Source organism: Ciconia boyciana, chromosome 2, assembly GCF_034638445.1.
Source record: "Ciconia boyciana chromosome 2, ASM3463844v1, whole genome shotgun sequence".
NCBI classification, from domain to species: Eukaryota; Metazoa; Chordata; class Aves; order Ciconiiformes; family Ciconiidae; genus Ciconia; species Ciconia boyciana.
Genome location: NC_132935.1, coordinates 123,405,932 through 123,427,398, shown reverse-complemented (window position 1 = coordinate 123,427,398; position 21,467 = coordinate 123,405,932). Strand labels below are relative to the sequence as shown.

Genomic DNA, 21,467 nt, shown 5'->3' with positions numbered 1-21,467 from the left:
TGACAGAGTACAAAGAGTATTAACTAGCATTTTAAAGTTCACCGAGCTAAACCCACTCCTAACAGTAACTTCAGAGGAGTACTGCCTGCATATGCAAGTAACTAGTTTTTACTACACTGTGCACAGGCACCCCGTAAATAGCTGCCCTCCCTGGGACGTAGACACCATTTTCAGAAGTGCTCCCTTCTCGAGGAAACACTTCCCAGAATGGCGGCAGTGATGCTGCAAGCACCAGCCTGCCCCCGGCCACTCTCAGCCCCCATCAGCAAATACTTTCCTGTGAAGGTGTGTTCTACCTGCAAAGCTCTCAATATCACTGTGTAAAATGACAGTTTCCAAACTATATGTCAAGCTTTTTACTACCTTTCACAAAATAGTACCAGAATGCTGCTGCCATTCTCTCTCCATAAATATCATGTGAGCAGCACCTGGTGCTGTGGAGCTACAGCTACAAGTCCTTAGCAAGCAGTTCAATTTCGTCCAGCAAGAAGTCCATGTCCTCTCGACTAACTTGCGGGCTGATCACCACCTGGCGGAAGAAGTTGACTTTGCCCTGGTGAGGCTGGTACCCAAGCATCATGCTGCCCTTCTTCATCATCCTTTCTTTAATTATAGGAGCAACCTGAAAACAGAGACAAAAAAAGGGTTGATATCACACTCAGAAGTACAGCAGATTTGGGCAGGAACTGTATTTTGTGACTATCGAAGTTTTTTTGAAGTATCTGAGTTTTGCACCCCTTGCCTGCCTTCCCACTGCCTGCCCCAAGAAACATTAAAGCTCAAACCTGCAGGTTTAGAGGCAGACTGTGCACTGAAACCCCTCAGGTTCTGGGACTCCTGGCAGAATCAGAGTGAGATCTAAAATCCTCAAAAGCCTGCTGCTTGGGGCATGACATGGGAAGGCTTGGGTTAAGGTCCCCAGTCTTCCTGATTTAGATCAAAGTTTTGAACTCAGGAAGAACATCAACTGCAGCTGGTAAAAGGCAGGGTTTCTCTCCTTGTGCTAACTAGGCTAAGCCTGACTACTCCCCCTTGATGGCCCTTCTCCACATCTGCTCTCCCTAGAGGACACTCTCCATTGAATCCTTGTGAAACTTAAGCTGCCAAAGAAGTCAATGTGATGCAATATTAAGGGAGAAGGCCTGATCCTGGAGCTTAAGATTTCATTAGATTTAAGGCATAAGTAGCATGTGGCTACATCACTCTTGTGTTGAATGGGATGAATCTCATAGGTGTCTCACTGCAGAAGAAAAACCATGAGCAAGATTAGCAGAGTCAGGTCCTTATAGCTGAACACTTGATCTCATCCCAGCAGGGCTATTAACCTTGTCCAATTAATCTTGTGCTTAACTTTAAGCATGTGAGTACTTCTGTGTTCTCATGCTTGAAATCAGTCATAAGCTTAAATGCACTGCTGGATTAAGTACTCTATTCCTTGGAAGACAGAATTCAACATAAATAAGTATTTTGACAGAAGCAGTATTTTTCAAAATGTGTTGCATTTTAATATGTTACTAAACACTAATGTATTTCGGAACAGTGCATTCCTTTTCTTCCTTTTGTGATGGTTTGACTTTGAACTAAGCAAATAGTTGTATGACCTAACCTTGGTTTCTGCATTAATTTATTTCAGCTCTAAAAGTTACTGCCAGAAACTACCACCTGATCCGCAAAAGAAAAATGATGATGCCAACCTTGCCTTAATAGCTTTATTTTTACATGGCACATTTTAGTAGGCAAGTCCCATATAGTTTGCTTAGATAGAAACAGCTAAGGTTTTCAACACTAACAGCCTAGCTTTCCCATATTTGTTTAGTGGCACATGTCTAAATTACCATTGTTTCAAGATGTATATTGAATTCAGAGGAGGAGTCTTTATGGTTCTAACTTAATTTGCTGCTCTGATTTTGGTTTATCTTTGTGACAAAGCAATGTGGTTTATTTAGTGTTTGTTTTTTAAACTATGAGAGTAATAGAGTCAGAATTCTAATTAAAGTCCGGAGTGTGACATCAGTATGAATTATGTACATGAAAGCAATTAATATCCTTTCAGAATGCAATGAGCAATCAGAATTTTTGTTTTTTGCATATTGCTGCTAGCAAAAAATGAGAAATAAGTTGTGAAAGTAGTTCTGATAAACATTTGGGAAACAAGATGATAACAATGAAGACAGGAACACTCAGAATTACAACAGAAATGTTAAGAGGCATACTGTGATGCCTTCAGTCACATTCAATAGCACCTTTTTCCATAAAACCCATAAAATCTAATGTGGAGCTCCAGGTGTGCCTCCTGCGTAAAGATCCTAATGAAAGCTACCAATGAAAACTACCAATGAAAACACAATTCTGTTGTGTATCTGCAATGCGTACATCATTTGGAAACAGAAGTAATCAAATATATCCCTATACCGTCACCCACCTGGGTTTCTGTCTGCCTGGCAAATGATTCAAGGATTCCTCAATTTTCTTGTTTTATAGCTCAGAATTACATCAGACTAATCTCATTTAGTCCATCCTCAAGCAAAAAAAAAACCCAAACAAAACAAACAACAAAACACTGGAGTTCTGCTTGGATAGAGATGGTAGCTATTTTGCATGAGACAGCCTTCTTCACCCTGAAAAGTATGTTCTCTCTGCTTCAGACCAAATATTCCAAACCGCATCCTAACAAATCGCTGAACACAATGCTAACAATAGGGCAAAATCTCGGCCTTATAACTGTTCTTGCACAATTTGCCAGTCGTGGAGTCAAATGGGAAGACTCTTGGTTGGGAACACTCCTGGTTATGCACACTAGTGAATAGACCTGCAATACACGTTCTCTTAAACAGTGAATAACTTTAGCATGATAAGAACTGTCCTACTTCTCCTACAGTTTGCATGTGTTGAACCCTTTAACAGCACATGAGGCTATTAAGAGCTCTACTCTTCCATTTTTATTCATGCCAGCTATAGGCTGAGATAGCAATGACACTGTGACAATGCTTGGAAGACATCACGCCCAGGAGGCATTGTGCTGGACACTGTATAAATACAGAAAAAAAATTTCTCCAGCCCTGTACTTGACAAGAACCCCCAAGCGACTTCTGCTCATGGAATAAAGACACTACAAGTGCAAGGGGAGAAGTGAATTCTTCTTAATATACTTTCTCAAGTTCTTCTTTAAGATTCAAATCCCTGTGGCAACTTTTAGCCTTTATTGATGTTCCATCAGAGTTATTTCATCTTTTGTATCACACTATTGATTCTCTTCATCTCAACACCCAGTGCTCCACAATCCATCATCCTAAAATGTGCAGTAGCACAAATGGAGACCATGAAAGCAAAAACATTTAGAGCTTCAGTAATTTGAGGACTGTAAATATACTGCATTTCAGTAGGTCTTCTCTCATGAAAAGGAAAGGTAGAAAAATCTCACTTTCATTTTCTCATTTGTTATCTCATTCATCCTCCATGCTAATGAAGTTGTCCTCTTAATTTGAAGTGCATCCATCCCTTTTTGAAGGCAAAACAAACACTTCCTACTTAAAAGAAACAAAACATAAAACTATCTTATGGGCTTTTGACAGGATTATTTTTTGAAAGATTTTCCATCAAGTATTTTGCATGTTCTATTGGCTAACGTGATGCAGTGGTTGTAACAAAACTATCAGGGATCCTACCCACAGAAAGCAGTAAGGAACAGAATATATGCACAAATGCTTAAGTACATGTCTCACAAAAGAACCATTAAATGATACATGCGTGCTAAGACTTGGCCTTGAGGAGCAGCAGGTATGGCTGCTAACTGAAAGTAAAGGCAGCTACCACTTTGCAGCAGAAAAATTAGACCTATAAGGAACTAATTGCCTAGTGAGGAGTTCAATGAGTTTAAATCCCACTGAAGTCAATGAGACCTGAGAATGCTCAAATATCAAAAAGAGCTGCACAGCCCCATTCAGGATAGGCTCCTCGGAAAGCAATTTAGTGAGAGTGAGATTGCTTCACCAGTCCAATTATTTTACTACGGAACTTACTTCAAATTGTAAATCTAATGCTTTATGTGGCCCATCAGTGGAGCAGTCTCAGAATTTTAAGTGTAATGTATCCTAAAACCGAAGTCCTCTTCTCTCCTTTGCTCCCTTCACCTTTTCCCTCCCACTGCTGGCCTCCCCTGCCAATCCATCCTGGAGATCATTATTTCAAACACTCACTACAGCAGTGTATTAGCTCTCAGACATGCCCTTCTTCCACCTAGGAAGGTGGGGAGGAGGTGCAGTGCATGGAAGGCCATCCTGCAGCAGAGCTTCTCACATTGCACTGTGCAACCCAAGAAACTACTTTGCCTGAGGACTGATCGGTGCATCACAGTCTCCCTGTGCAGACCTACACAGAGGCTCTAACATCTTGTCCTTCCCTTACTATTAATAGCAGAGTTTTTTAAACTAGAGCAAAAATGACATAATAGTTTAGCTCCTTCTCCATCTACCTGGGTGACAGGATAATCTCTTCTCCCACTCTCAGTCAGCACTCAGCCACACTACAAACAACAGAAAGTTTTAGCCCTAAAGTGTAAGCTGTTTCTATCAAGAGTCCAGACCAGAACTGACACTCATATATATTCACATGGAAGATGCCAATATTCCTTCCCAGCATGTACACACACACAGAGTAGTGTGATAAGTAGCCAGAACCAGCTTGGATACTACAGCTGACGTATCTAGTGCACCAGGAGGATCAGGAAAGCAATATATCTCCCTCTCCATATCTCAAGTATCCTTGAGAAGAGTGGTTCTGCACAATCATACCACAGGGCAATACCTTATAAACCACTGTGTTCCCCCTAATTGACTCATCAATGGCATTCAGTGCAAGTTTCTCCAACACTTCAAGAATTTCCACCAAGCTCAGGCTGTGACCGCATAACAAACTTCAGCAACCACCATTAAAGACTGACTCATCAATAGAGTTGAGCACATTCTCAGCAGGAGAAGCATGTACCTAGTGTATCCGAGAGCTAGTTCACAAGTTTGGACACTTAAAATCCTTTCAGAGGACCTGATGAAACACCTATTTGAGATAATTTCTTCTTCTTCCAGCTAGCAAGGCCTCTGAAACCATTCTCACGGTCGTCAAGCCATGTAAGCATGGTTCTTAAGCTAAGAACAATTTCCTAGCACATGGGTTTCTTATGTCAAGTGAAATCTCCAGAGCAGCTCTGTTAAATAGGTGAAGTTCCCACCCCATTAGTTACGGCACAGTATTATGGTTTGGAATTCATTCACTGTAAGCTGCCTCCTGTTGAACAGTATGGACATTTGTAATTAGAATTAGTTTGTAAAAGTTTATTCTAACTACAAAAAAGAAAAAAATCATAATAAGATAACCAGGTGCCTAACTTTTTCAAATCACAAAATCCCATTACTTTCTAAAGTACATACCCCGCTATTACGAGCTTATAGTTCAAGTCTTATACTTAGCCCAAAATAGCTGATGCTTTCTGGTGACAAGGGACAGAAAATCTTTGGTTCATATGAAGTAAATCCACTGAGCCCTCAACCCCAACTGCACTAATGCTGCTGGGTATGGAAAACCAAATAAGTTGTTCTAAGGAGAAGCAGAATTTCCCAACAAATATGCTACCTTGTTCTTCTCACTGAAATACAGCAATAAGCACCTACTGGTTTTAATTAGCCCCTTATTTTTCTGATGTAAGGTTGTCTCTGAGAATTGCAACTAACAGATATGCTGAAAGTGCAAGAAAGCTCAGGTTGAACAACTGCAGAGTACCTTGCTGATAATGGAAGACTATGTCCAACCTTGGTTATTGAATTTCTTTCTCCATGCCCTCCCTTAATCCGTAAAGGACCTCGTTGTAGACCTAATCCAGTATTTTCAAACTGTCCCATCACAAATTATTTTCTATGCCTCTAAGACTGTACCTCTGTTACCTGAACGCTACTTGTACTGCTGTCATTCTCACAGACTCTAGTCATATTAGTCTAGTTGTACCAGATGTTGACATATTGCAACAGCTTTTCCAAACTGTAGGCTAGAGGCTATACTCTTTAAAAGCAGCATTCTGTAAATTTTGTATTTAAACACTAAAGCAACAGGAATGAGTTGTAAATTGATAACAATGCTGGGTAAAAATATTCTGCTAAGCAATGAATTTATAAAAATATTTTGCTTCAGGGGAAAAAAAGTTGTGAATTTGACAAATAGCCCAAGTGAAAAGATAGCATTAGCTGGAAAAATAAAGAAACCAGAAAAGCCTAAAGATTTTCTAAATTTTTAAAAGGAAAATATTTTGAGTATTTGTTTCAAAACACTGTTTTCAATTAAAACTTGAATTCATTTGGAAATGGACCCATTTTTATTGCAGCGAGTAGAAAAGGACTGAGGAAACCAAAACTAAGCAAATTGCTGCATTTTAGCTTCTCTGAAAAAAAAAATTCTTTCTGGTCAAATAAAACAAAGAACTGCTTCCAGTTTCTTAATTCAATGGCCGAACCAAAAAAATTCCATTATTTGTACAACCATAAATATGTGGGATCAGAAGTGCTGACACTGCTTAACTGAAACATCTGTAGAATTTTTGGCCCCCAGAAAAGACAGAAAATACGAGAAAATTCATGGGACTGCCTGTCCTGTCATCAAAATTTGGCTGGAAATCTGTGAACAGCTTAGAGTAGTGTGGATGACTCTAAACGTGCTAGCCCAGCAAGTGCTACAAAGCCAGAATGCCTATAAAAACTGGTGTTAATACTGGCAACTGCTATCAGAAACATTTTTTCCACATCTTTTGGACAGTTCCCAGGTCACTGAGCATCTATGCAACATAAAGCTGAAGAGCTATTCCAGCTGCTGGCAGCAGCAACTCCCAGTCCTCGGAGCCCATTCTGCTCCTCCTGAAATTAATTTCAAAATTGCCGGGGACTTCAATGGAAGCAGAATGCAATTATCTAAATTTCCTCCTTATGTGTCTGCTTCAGGTGGCAGTTTGGAAACAGCCTTCAGCTTTTTCTAGAGAAAGCCACACTCGCAGTAAATCAATAACCTTTCTAGGGATCCACAAAAGCAGGCTAGACAGTGTTGGAAGCACAGGAGCATATTAGCAGCTCAAACTATTTCTCTTCCTCAAATACAGCCTTGATGAAACTTTCCGAGGTATCGAATACTGCACTAGAAATTGGCTGAAGATTTGTAGCTAGAAGACAAAAAAGTCGCCCTTTTGACAAAATGGAAAGATCACATTCTCATGATTTCACAAAAATGGAAAACACATTTTGTGTTCTTGCCTCAATTATTCCTTGCAATGGAAGACAAGTTTATACAGAACAGTCTGTTTCATCTGACCACAAAAATCTATTTTGGCTACCACAGAAGGGGGAAGTTTTCATTTGGAAGTTCATGATTGTTACTTAAAAGGCAACTTATTGGCTATTCAAAGTCTGACAAGTTATGCTTCCTGCAAGAAATGACCAGTTTGGATACATGTATATTCATAAGAAAACAACTATTGTACAGCAATTGTCACCAAAAAAGTAAAAAAAAAAACCCAAAACCAAAACCCCCAAACAATTCAGTGAAGTATTTGGACACAATTTTGAAGTTTTACATATGGGCTATTAATTTCAGTCGGTCTTTACAATATTGTTTCTTATCTTGCTTAAATGATAGCACAGTGGTTGAAGTACTGGATACAGACTCAACAAACAGGACTGGTCCCTAACCCTGCCAGAAGCTGTTTGGACAAATCACTCCGTGTCTTTTGGGTAACGGGTTGCTTTTTCCCTTCACAGGAGGCATACAACCCTTCAGGGCAGTGAAGTCTCTATGTGTTCATACATCTATTGTAATCGGCCCCGATACCTCGTGGGTGCTCTGTACGCTAGTATGAGATATAGTAAATAATTTCTGTGCCAAATAGGTCTCACAAACATCTGTCACAGTATATCTGCTGCCTTTCCCAGTGTGACTGCAGAAGATAACTTTGATATCAATGATACCAGTCAGTATTAAGTAAGAACAGTAGCTGGCATTTTAATATCAATCATTGGATGAACAAAACACTTCCCTTGGTTGGTTGTAATCATAAAACTAGCTAAATACTATAAATATTTGAAAGTAATAGTGCTTTCAACATATTATAACACTGAGAAAGTATATCCTCCACTGTTAAATATCTTTTCTTGCCTTGTGCTGCAACATCAGTTGCTGGCTTTAAAACAACAGGCTTTTTCCCTTTTGGTGATAATTAAAAACAAACTCAGACCATTTGTCAGCTGTCACCCCAACCAGGACAATCGAAATACCAAATATTTGCACACCCAATCACAGCTTTGTTCCTGCAGCCAAGGCACTCTGTAAAACCCAAACATGTTTTTCTTTTGTCTAGAATTTGTTCTGGGCCCACATCCCTAAACCACTAATAAATTATTGCCGTACACTATTGCGCCAGTGTTCCCCTTGTGCCACACCAGGCAACAAAAGGAGAAATAAGTGCATTTGTCAAAATAGCAGTAACCACTTCCACATTCTTCGGAGCAACTAACATATCAAAGGAGAACAGATGCTGCTGTATTTTTGTCCCAATACTGATGTTCTCCATGTACCTTCAACTCAGGGCTGTGCAGTATGTCTACGCTATCATATTTTGCACATCATCTTCTCACCCATTGCTTTTTACCAGAAGACACATTAATGAACCCCACAAATCACTGAAAATGACCTGACTAATGGGAGGTGGCGGGCTGGCTTCAGATTTTGATTGCCTTAAATGACTTCTTTAGCTGGTCATTTATGCAACAAAAAATAGCCTTCAGACAAAGGCTTTTACACTAATGGTATTTGCCTCTGAAGAGGAGGAGCCAGAACAGACAGCACCCAGAACAGAATCAGCACTTAAAGATGTTTGTGCATGTTTTTACTTACAGCTAAAATGTACATTGGTGAACAACAGAGTTTTCCAGATGCACAGTCCCATGTCTTCTGTCTGAGCACACGTGGCTTTTCAAGACAATTCACGTGGATTTCTTATTATTTTTCTGTCATTTCTGTGTTGCTTTGTCGAGGTCTTATTAACAAGCCATGTGGAAAGTGTAGGCAGTAAGAAAACTCCAAAGGCTAGCACACACCGCTATGACTGCAGCGGTCTGATCTGTTTAAACAAGAATTGAGCGCTACTGGTTTTATAAAAACAATTCTTTTAAAAGAAGTTTTCATAGCATACACGAGCTTCTTCTGTGCAACATTTTGTTAAGTTCCCATTTTAGTGACTAGGTTTTCCAGTCTTTCAACCCTGCCAAAGACAAGCTCCCCTTCTCCATCCAGGATGAAAGGATAGCTTGACATCTTGAAAGAAAGAGTAGCTAACAAAAAACCTATCCTTTTTAGTTTGTATGCATAGGGATGAGCTTCTGTTCTACTCCATTGGGGGAAAAAAGAAATCACAGTGCAACGTGTATGTCTGGGGTTGGGAGGAGCACTTTACAATAGGAAGATTACATTATATGCTGACACAAGTTCAAAAACTTGACACACTTCTGGTGTAGAAAAAGGAATGTCGCTTCAGAAACTTGGAATGATTCCCAGCTGTTAAGATCTTATTTACTACTTGCACAAGTCAGCTTATGGCGTAAGGTAGCAGCACCTTCTGTATTTGCACTACAGTAAGGATTAAAGAACAGTAAGGCGTCTTTGTTCATATCCTTTAACCAGATCTAAACAACAAAACTATATTTCTTTTGTGTCTTTTTTTTCCTCCTTTAAAAACATCATAATGACCTTCTCAGAGGCTGCTTACAGTCTCTTGGGGTGGATGAGGGGATGGTGTCTACCATGGTGCAGACTGCTACCACAAAAGCAAGGCTGCTGTCTGATCTGATCACTCAGTTTAGCAAAGAAAATTATCCCCTTTCCCCCTCCACCCAGTGAATTATAGGACCAATAACTATCAGTTATTAGAATTGTTTTGCCTACCTGAAACTCATTTATTTAAAGCCCAATCTGGACATGAAATACCACCAGAGTCTTCCACATGGAGCCCTATCAGAGTCAACAACACTTTCTTCATGTACATCTTGTCCCAGGACAATGTTCGTTTCAGCTCAGCTTTCCTCATCCCCAGTGAGCATGTTTTCCTTTTTTTTTTTTATCCACAACTTAACAAACATATGTTTATTTGCAACATATGTTACAAACCCCTGTGCTTAAATATATGGACAATCACGAAACTGAAAGAACAAAGCAGGATCCCTAGGGTTTCAAAATTCACAAATTTTCTTGCAGTCTGAAAGGGCAGAAAGTGACGGGAAAATAACGATTTGCACCTACAAGTATTTGCAAACTAAAGAACCAAAATGTAGGTAATTATGATTAATAAAAGTATTAGCTAAATGGAACTAGACTGCAGTCAATCCCTAGAAAATTTAGGGGCAGTTGGAGGGGGAAAGGCACACTGGGCTCAAAATTTAGCATCCCTCTTGCAGAGATTTGTAACAATACACTTACCTTAAAAGGAACACATGGAATAAAAAATTTCCTAACCTTGGGCCTACCCTACACTCCTATAGATATGGCTTAGCATTCAGAGGGACAGATTAAATCCTCTAATCCTGTACACTGAATTGCTTTGAGAAACTTATTCTTTCACCAGTCTGACCAGGTATTCAGTGTGGACCATGGCAAATGCCGCAATTTCCCTTAGTGCCACAGCTACCTATAAATCACACCAAAGAGGTAAAAAACGTACAATTAGAAGCAAAAGAATAGCAGGGTAAAAAAAGGTGAAAAACTTGCACATTTTTGTCAAGCTTCCACAGCAGCATATATATTTTTATGAGAGAGAGAGCGCGCACGCAAGAACAATCTTTTGATCTTTGAAAGCAGTTACAATCTACTATATAAAACTCATCCATTAAAGTCTGCTAGATTTTACTTCCTTTATTGAAAAAGTTCCAAATAATTCAATAAATACAAATAATCTTTCTACAAGATTTATAAAGTCTCCAATTGATCAGTGGCTAAGGAAAAAATTCTCTACATTAATCAACATTCACCTACAGAAGTCTGCCATGGAAGTCACTGGGAGTTTTATAGCTGATTTCACCTGCAGTAGAGTTAGACTAACACGTTTCCTTATAACTCTATTAAAATTGAAAGCAAGTTCTAAATATCTGCTGAATGGATATCAATCTCAAGTATTTTCTACTGCTTTTAGAGGAACTCTTCTTGGTTATAAGAAATTTTGCAAGACTTGTAGATAATTTCTGACCGTGCTGACCCCTTTGGAGAGTAACAAGAAATTCCTCCCTTGTAGGCATGAAAAAGAAATATATTCTATCTCAGTCCTCTTGAGACGCCTACAGTTAGAAAGGAATCTGTGCTTAAATATCTGCAGCACAAAATGAAATCTGAAGTCCTAGAGAAAACTTTGTATTTCAGTACACATGAAGGAGCAGGATTTCCTCCCACGCACTCCCACAAATATTTCTGACACCACTCACAACATTACAGAAAATATAAAGACTGCTTAATTGAGCAGATGATGCAAGCTACTCACTTTTTCTGTGGCATTACTATTAATTGATTTCTTCTGAAGATTTCTGAAATTTCTACTTCTCAAGCAACAGTAAGGAAGGGCACTTTTATGTGAAGGAAGGACAAAGAGTTTAGGCCCCAAACCTTTCTCCCTCTATTTGCAAATTCAATGCTTTCTTGCAATTTCTTAAAGAAGCGTTTGATGCAGCAGGAGGGAAGTGCAGCTCCCCTCTCATCCTGCTGAAGTTGGTGATAGGAAACAGCAGAGTGCTAACGTAATAAGTAGATACTCATTTAAGTGGAGGCAAGCTTAAGATTTATTGACCTGAGAGCAAGAGGTCAATATTTATTCAGAGAACAATAAATCTTGATACTTGGTTCTAACAGATGTTAATCCAATGTATTATTAAATCCATGCCATTAAAGCTAATTAGATTGTGTGTCCTCGTGAGCCTTCTTGCCAATAGTCATTAGTATTGCATGGGTCATAATTACTGTGCTTTGATAATTAAATCATATAATTTCCAATAAACTTAAGTATCTGGGGATAGAAATACTTATTTTTCTCTACCATTACTGTATTATTGTATATTTCATTGGGTTCTTCCTTCATGCTGCTGTAGACCTTCCTCCCACTCTTCTGCCAGGACCAGCACAGCTAAGGAATCAAAAGCTTTGTTTGAGCTACACAATTTTTTAAACTTTCTCATTTGTCTTGAAAACCCGATGCTCCTAAACCACATCCATCTACTATTCATGCACTAGGCAGGTAAGGAGCAGGGACACAAATCAATAAGTAGCTGCTGTCTGGAAAAAGAAAAAGGAATCATACTCCTAAGTATAAGTGAAAAATTCCTTCTATTTTGGAGTTTTACAGTGCTTTCCATCCCCACATTTCAATGTACTTCATACATAAGAGGAAATACTATCATCTCTATCTTAATCTCTAGAAGGAACTGAGGGACACACAAAGAAAATAACGGCCAAGATCTTAACCACAACTCTCTGCCAAAGCTAGACATCACTCAGGTACATCAGTGAGTTAGTGACCAGGACAGTGTATTTTTAGTGCAAATTTGTCTTGCAAATACTCTTGCAGAATACACACAAACTCACCGCCATTTGGGTCAAAGTGGTTTCCTTCCTGAAGGAACCACAGCTGAACTCAGGCATCAGGGTGCAATGCAGAGTGCCCCACTTGCAGCGCAGATGACAGCTCCTCCAGTGGTTAGCACTGCCTGCACTCAGAGCACACACCTAGGGCTGGTGATTGGTGTGAACTTCACTGTTGGTGAAGACTTAGTGAGGACATGAGGGATCACAGAAAACCAAATCTTGGTCATTCCATCTTCTTTATGCCACACACATCAGTAATATAGACTACAGTTCCCAAGTTTCAGCTCCGTGTATTGACTGATATTGATTCTTGACAGTATTTTTCCATCAGGACCTGCATTGTTTACAGATGGTAGTTGCTTATTTCTATAAGATTCTCACACGTAAGGGGAGTAATAGCTTGAGAGGAAGTCTTAAGTGCATTGAACTGTACATCATGTGTTACCCAGAGACATGGCCTCCAGCACTGAAGGTAAAATATGGAAAGTAGGATTCAACTGCCATCATTTTGGCAGTCTAAAAGTTGGACACCTAGCCTCAGCTAGTCATCTAGGCTTTGCCTTTAATTAACGGAGAAAATGAGGCACCTCCAGAGAGTGATTCACCTCATCCTAGAGTAGGCATCTAAGACAGATGGGCTCAATTTGGAAAAGCTTCTATTCTCCTCCGTGGGCTTCAGTGGAAGCCCTCTACCTAAGTTTTAGAAGGCTAAAGCAAGGTAAGACAAAGTCTATGCAGACAGTTTATCTCAAATCAAAGATATCTAAAATCCACATTCCTCTGCTGTTTCTAGGCTATGGAACTGCTGGATAGGCCCAAGAGCTGCACTGGTCACAGTGCAGAGGGAGGATATGCAAAGTACAAGCAGAATCAAGAGAAACCAAGTGCTCCTCCAGTGACTAACATGGTAGCTGTGCGTTAGGTTATATGATTAAAGGCTAACCACAGAGAACACAAAGATCCAGCAAGGATCAGATTAAACAACAACAGGCAGAGGAACCCTAGTAACCTGATCAGTGAAAACGGAGCACATCACATTGACTACTCCTCTGACTATCAAAGGAGGGCACTTGCCCCTATTGTGAAAACCACAGAGGGAAATAAATGAAAAACTCTCACAGGAATGCCAGGCAAGGGGTACAGTGCTTACTATGGGATACAGAAGGAAGAAAATTCTGGCACTGTAGAAAATGTATTTTGGGATGCTTAGGTGAAGGACCAAAAGTATGGACAGAGAGAGGTCAAGGTGGATTGGGGAGGAACAAGTGTGGGGAAAATAGAGGGAAAAGAAGATAAACAGGGCAGTCAGATACAAACAGGCTGCTGGCCAGTACACTCAGCTAGCTGAATCCTGCACTTGATCACAGCAAACTTTCCTATATTCTTATTAAATCCTATTTCTTTCTTCTTTGTGGATGCGTGAACACTAGTGAACTTCAAGTCGGACAAGACAGATAGCAGGATAAGAGGTCTGAGTACTTGCAACCTGAGACGTTTGCAGACCAAGGTGCCAGCAGTTGGATAGACTGAATATCTAAGACTAGCTACCAGAGAGACCATAATGTGCATATTTACATCACAAGATTGCAGTCCTTATCAGCTGAAGAGAATTGGGTGGTTCATACCGTTCATTTCTGTGTGGCTATTATATGTGTTTATGGGGGTGCCAGTAAAGACACTGCTTTCTGTGTTGATCTGTGCAGCCAGCTGTGTCTATATTGTGTATTTTGTGTGTGTGCACACACATGTGTGCACATGTGCACCTATTGTGTGTAGTCAGTGGACCTGGGGACAGGGAACCACAGTGGCCTCATATCTATTGGGCTGGAAAAGGAGGAAGCCCCCTGGGTCCTGAGTACACCTGAATTCAGCCATCTTCTGACATTGTACTGAATTGCCACTGCTTTGAAGTCTTTTCTGTGGTTGACAATTTTCAGTGAAATTGTGGGGACATGTGCTTTGAATCATTTTCTATACATAAGGATTCATTTGCATTTGATCCCAGGAGCATCCCTTTGGTCCCACACATGCATACTGATCATTAGAAAACTCTGCCTTCAGGGTGGAGGTTCATCTGGCTTCATCTGGCATGAACTTGAAATGGAACTTCAGACTAGGATTGAACCCACAGATGCTTTTACTTCATTATCCTATCATATGTTAAGTTCTCTGAGCTCAAAAACTTAAAATGCACAAAATGAGACAATGTGAGGTTTGCAGTTCTGATTCTGTTTGAGGAAGAGCCATCTTTAACTAAGAACATTTGTGAGAATACGTGCTAACACCATAATAAGGGCGTGCCTTTTCTCTCTTGATGCTACTTCCTTTTATATGTTCAGAGCCAGTTTTTATAAATTTAGTGCATACAAATCCCTTTGGTGCACTGCTGCCAAGCTGGCTATGTGTTCATGCACAGATCCATTTTTCGTGTATACACAGATTATTTGCGTGCATGTATTACATGCATGCAAGTGTATACATGCAGCTGTGTAGGACCAATTTAGAACAAAAGTCAGACTTGCGTGGACTCCTCCAAAAAACACAAACACAAAAAACAAGCCAAAGAAAAAGCTCCATCTAGTACGTGGCACAACCTCCACCTCTCCAACGTGCTACAGAGCAACCGACTCTCCACATCTAGCATGGCTACAGGCTACTGCCCTCCTACAAGCTTCAAACTGTTATTTTACATCCCTCAGATGATTCTCATTATAACCCAACTGAGTGCTGAGTTAAAAAGTCAGTGTATGAATCATATCATCAACTCAGTTGTCTGGAATCTTGCTTTTCCATGCATTTCCTCATTGCTACATGGGTCACCAGTGTAAAACATGTTGTAGCTGCATCAAATTTCCTTTTGCTCTTTTTAACCCAACAATTGCCTGTGAGCAGATACTTATTTACTGTTATCCAGCTTTCTAACCACTGATGATCTGTGCCTTCGCTGCCTGCCTCATAGAAGTCGCAAAGAGTTACAAATATTTAACTTGAGGTTATTGCCCAAGGGGCATTTCTTTATCCAGCTATCTGGGATAAGGCCTCAGCATTGAGTGTCTGTGTTCTGCTCAGGAAGAAAAAAGAGGACTCCCAGTTTAAGCCTAATTTAAGCCATACCGTTGCTCCATGCACCGTGCTCAGATCTCCTCCATCTTTCCACACGTGAAGGTGGCTCCACAGCACGGTATCTTTTGCCATAGCCATCTCCTGTAGGACCACTGCAGCAGCAAAAGGGCTGGTCCCACCAGTTTTTAACCCTGCCAGAGGAAGGATGTATGCACAAGAGTAGCTCAGAGCACTAGTCCTGAGACAGGTTTCTGCTGCCTTATTTACAGATGTACATAGACGACGAAAAAAGGCTCCTAGCTATTAAGACTTACTATTTACCTGACACCCTCCTTCTTCCAACTGTTTATGTGAACTACGCTATTAGCCCATAATGGCTATCGTACAGTCCCGTGTGTTGTACATTCCCCTTCTACTATCTAAACACTGCACCTTTAATATTTTCTACCTACCATTGCTCTCCACAGTATTGTACTAGCTTTCCCCATGTCCCTAACCTAAATCTATCTATCAGCCTCCATTCCTGAAAATTATACTTTGATTTTTTAGTAAAAGGAATATTTTTGACTGATTCTCTTCAGTGGAATTCATTTTTCCAGTTACAGAATGCAAAATACATCTTGCAATCTTTTCCTTTGAAGCCAGTAGTATTTCCAAGGTACAGGATTAGAGCAGCTTTTATAATTTCAGGGTAGGCAGTAGGGAAATGGTTTCTCCTTGGTTTGTTTTTAACCTTATAAAAACCTGTAATCATGTTTTCAGAGTAGTGCTCCCCCTTCTCCATTACTACCTTGTACTAACCACCAGTAATCAATTTCTACATTCAGAGACTGGGTTTCAGTCCATAACGATTATTTTAAGAACTGGTATATTTGAGTTTCTGTATTGGGGAAACAACACTAATCCCAGCTTGAAGTTATGGGATATTTTATGAATATTTGGTGATCACACAGACAAGAGTACTATGTGTTTATCAAACAACTGATTCCAACAGGATATATGAATTTAGCAGCACCACTAAACACTTTCGTTTCTACCTTAATTTTAAAAGGATTCTGCTAAATAGATTAATCATTCAGGGACAGAGAAAAAAGTTTAAAAGCTTGGCAGGAAAAATGGTCAGTCTCATGCGCTTTCATTTCCACTGTCAACTGGGACTTTGGTAAGCAGAAGAGAGCATACAACTTGGGCTGCTTTTGATCACCATCTAGTGCATGAATTACGGAACTGCACAAACTTAAGGAGTGACTTCCCGATTTAAAGTTAAGCAGCGGTAGGATTAACAGTTCTGTTCATCATTTTTAGAAGACCTCAGACAGGCTTAGTGAACTTGAAAAAGCGGGAATTTCCAGATGGCCCTAGCTGCCTGGTGAAAGCCAGATGTTCCATAATGACACCGTTTTCTACTGGTGCTGTGAGTGTGATGGTCTAGGGCTATACGGAAGGCAAGACCTGCACGGGGAAGTAGTAACTTTTTCAGGCCAAATTACAGAGAAAAAGCAACATGGCTTCAGGCAAGGAGTCGTTTCATCAAGTCTCTGTGTCTTTTCCAGGTGTCCAAATGTTACATTCATTCATTGTTGTCTGATTTTTAGTCAAGATTGTCAGAAATACTATTTGCAAAATTTTTCACTTACAAAAATGGATTGTGTGTTTTGTTATAACAAAGTCTCATATTCTGATTGTGCTTCAACATCAATACATGCAATGGGGACTTCAAGGCCAGCAATCAGTAAGACAACTGGACAAAGGAAGACCACCAATACCACTGGGGATAAGAGTCCCTGGCGGCTTTAGGTTTTGATCATTGCAGGTGACTCAGGATAACTTGTACAATGCTTTCCAACAGCACTGGCCAAGCAGGTAGCCTTGCCTTCCAGAAAGCATGCTGTGACTCAACACGCAGGAACTCAATGTCTTCACACCGAGGAACTTAAAAAGGCTAAAACAAAACAGAAAACACATCTTTACTGAAACAGGGTCATACCTTCAATATTAAATAAGAATAGCGTAAATTTTCATCAAAGATTAGCAGGAGGAATTTCAGGAGATTACAGAAGACACACATGGAAGAAGCCTTTGCCTGTAGATAGCAGAAGAGCCTTCTTTTTAAATGGAAAAATACTACTTTTCCCCACAATAAAGGCAAGCATGCTCCTGCTAATCCTTGTGAGGCCAGGTCAAGGAGCAAGCAAAGATACTTTGACACCACAACTTACCAGTAGCCTATAGTCACCCTTATACAATATCTACCCATGCTAAAATCCACATAGAGCAGCTAGCCAGAAGGGATGTCTTTAGCTATCCCTTCATGTCTGAAGTTCAGACCATCAGCTGAATTGTCACTCAGGAAAAAAAAAAAAAGAAAAACCCAACACTCAACTGCTGTTAAAACTCCTTGAACATTACTGGATTCAGACCCCATATAGGACATCGCCTAGGAAGGAGAGAACTGTAAAATCTTTACAAGCAGTTTCATATTTTATTAGACACTGACCTCTCAGTGATTATTATTCAAAATAACTTTCTAGTCTAAACCTTGTAAGCAATACATAATTTTATACAAAGGATTAAAAAAAGAAGAAGAAGAAGAAAGAAACAGCTAGTGCTGCCTGGAAAGTAGGAGATAATTCATGCTTGCTATAGTTTATTCTTTAACAGCTCATGCCTTCAAAACAGAGCCGGCAGTATTACTGAGGAAATCATGTTGATTTAAGAACTGGAAGAAATTTCCTCCCCTCCTCAAACACAGGTTTTTTTCCTGACTGCACCAAATAGATATTAACGGCGTGTGCGCTAATTAGCAGTTCCAACGTATTACTGTTCTTCTGGTGCCCCCCAATGGTCACCTGGCCTTACTGCCAGCTACGGCTTAAAAAACTGCTGGAAAAAACTACGTTCCAGGTGTAATCCCCAAATGCACGAGTAGCTCTTCAACCGGCTGGACCAGAGCTCTGAGCCCTGACACAGCTACTGGCACTGCAGATTTCCCATACGTGGTTTCCAGAGTTGGGCATGCAGTGGAGGTCCTACAGCCAGGTACTAGCCACCATCCCTAACCACTTCCAGCAGAGCGCTTTGGCAGCTTGAGCAGTGAGCCCTCCAGGTCAACACAAGTACCTCATAGCTACTGTTGATTGTGAAAATTAACGTGATTCACAAGCACAGATGCTACATCCAGGGTCTCTGTAGAAAACGGCATTATAGTAATCGAACTGAGGCACAATTCCAGCAGATAAGACACACAGATACCCAGCACTGGCCGTGCCTTCCCTCCCCAGTCGCCACATCCCGTTCTCACACACACTGACCTAGCATGTCCAGACAGACCCCATCTCATACAACAATCAGTTTTGCACAGCAATGCATCCTGTCCCAACTCACCAGCAGGGGTGGCATAGACCCAGTATGATACATCTTCATTTCCAACCATATTGCGGTACAGAGAAATTAATCACTGGTCTATAAATCAGCAGTTCCCTCTGTGAACTGATCACAACCTGACTATACGCACTGCAGCCAAGGGAAAAGGATGGTCCCAATCACAAAGGGTGTTTCAGAAGACTTAATTTCCAAAAAACTTCAGGTGGAAAATATAGATGAAAGCTTAAAGCTCTTCAAGAAGAGATTAGATGCCCAAAAGCTGCAATCCTTCAATCAAGAAAGAAGACAGCTTTATCTAAAAGCCCATCCTGGTTTATTGGCAAAGCGAAGATAGCAAAGCAATATTTAACAAGTTGAAAGGGGGAAACAGATCAGAAAGCAATCAATACAAATGTGACATGGAGAAAATTTATCAGAAGGAAAAGAAATCCTTGATTGACAGGACTAAGGAAAGAAGAAACACTTTAGTATGTACATTAGGGACGAGTGAAGCCCTACCTATGGTTAATCATTAAAAATGCAGGCAAGGCATAAGTGTTCAATAAGCTTTCAATTTCTGTGTGGAGGGATTCCTACCACAAATCTGATGAACTTCCCGAGCCATCGGCAGCTACTGGGATGTTAAAGATCTACTGAGGGCAAATCTTTAGATCTACAGGCCTGGATGGCTTGTACCCAAGATTAAAAGAGGCTCACTGAATCTTTGGATAATTTTTGGGATACCATGGAAATTTCAGAAAACAAGCACCAGTATTAGAAGTGGTAAGGAGATGGACCTAGTGAAATAAGGATGCTTAAACCAATATGAACATAAAGTTAAAAAAAAGAAACACTTGTTCCTGATTTAATTTATAATGAATTAAAGGGTAAGAATATACAGCCATTTTGAAATTGGTAGAAACAGGTTTAAAATTTAGTCTTTTGTGCTCAGTTACATTTATATCTTTACCAAACACCTTTTTTTTGGGTCAGCCTGCCTTCATTATTTTGCTGATATTATGAGTTTTCTTGATGATTTACTTGCACTTAGAGCATTAATAAGAAAGCCTTACACAAGCCATTTAGATGAAAAATAGCAGGAACAATTCACACAGCAACAGCACAAAAAAAATAGGACCACACAATAGCAATAAACTAAAACTAAGCAAGATTTGAATAACTAGCATATCTCCACATGTAGTAAATAGGGTGTCAATCAAATGTTGCTGCTAGTGAGGCTCCACAGAGGTCAGGATTAGCCTTGATGCTAATCCCCATTGTTGGTTTTGTGGAAGTCAATAAATGACAGCTGATACCATTGACAAGTGAGAGACTTACAAAAGGAGAAAATGGAGGAAGACAGACCTGGAGTGCTCAAACCCATTCCAGCAATGGCTTTTTAATACAGCCAATAGGTAAGTTGTGCATGTAGAAAAAAAACCACAGACAGCTCAGAATGCATGACTATCCTAAAAACAGTGACTCTGAAAAGACTGTAGCAGTCAACAATAAAACAAAATTCATATGAGCTTCCAGGTCACATATCAGAAACCAAGAATCCTTCCTGGCAAGGAACTGAGTTCTCTGCAATTCTTTTCACTCTACATCGGAGCCAAAATCAGCTTTAAAATGTTATGTCAAGAGACAGACTACAAAGTTTTGTAATTAGGTCGTTTATGTGGATGATTTAAAACAGTCAGGACTGCTCTTAAACACAGATCCCCAGATACTAGGACCACTGGTTAATCTGGGATGTCAGTCTGTTTTCCATGGGCCAATGGGAAAAAAACCCCCAAGATGTCTTGACAATTTCTTTTGTTCTTGAAATAGTCATTTATACACACAAGAGAAGTTTTCATTTCAGCATTCATTATCACAATATATATATTTTACAAAGCCTCATCAGCTTGAGCTTCTAAAGAAATACAGTAGAAGAAAAAAGTTAATATGATTCAGGATTTCATAAACAAGTGCACAGGCATTAAGGAGGCAATTTTATCTCCACATGCAGTAGTGGAAACCCAGGTGCTGGAAACAATGCATAGTTCAGATGTTCACCTTTTTTTTAAACAATGATGAAAAACTGGAAGGATGCTGATGACAGCCACAGAAATGATTCAATGGCTAATGAAGACTTAAAGATGTGAATCTATTTAGTTTACAAATAAAAGAATGAGAGGTGACTTGATGATAGCTTATGAGCATGTGAAAAGGGGAAAATAGAGAAAGCTATTTTAGTGTGGAACGGTATTTTTTCACCACCTTTTTTCTCCCTTCTCAATCAATCTCCTTTTATACAGGAAGGCTTATTAGCCATTGAAAGAAGGTGCGAAGGAAAATGGTAGTTTTACCATTCCTTGATATTTTCCAGTCAAGAATAGATGCCTTTCCAGAAGATG

The 21,467-nt window shown here is 39.9% G+C and overlaps 1 protein-coding gene across 1 annotated transcript in view; it reads right to left on the bottom strand.

Moving 5' to 3' along the window:
• Positions 1–448: 448 nt before the first annotated feature.
• GADL1 (glutamate decarboxylase like 1) overlaps positions 449–21,467 on the bottom strand; it is a 72,478-nt gene continuing 51,459 nt past the window's right edge. The window contains exon 14 of the mRNA XM_072851440.1: positions 449–622. Coding sequence (XP_072707541.1) covers positions 449–622 — 174 coding nt within the window. The remainder of the gene's footprint in view (positions 623–21,467) is intronic.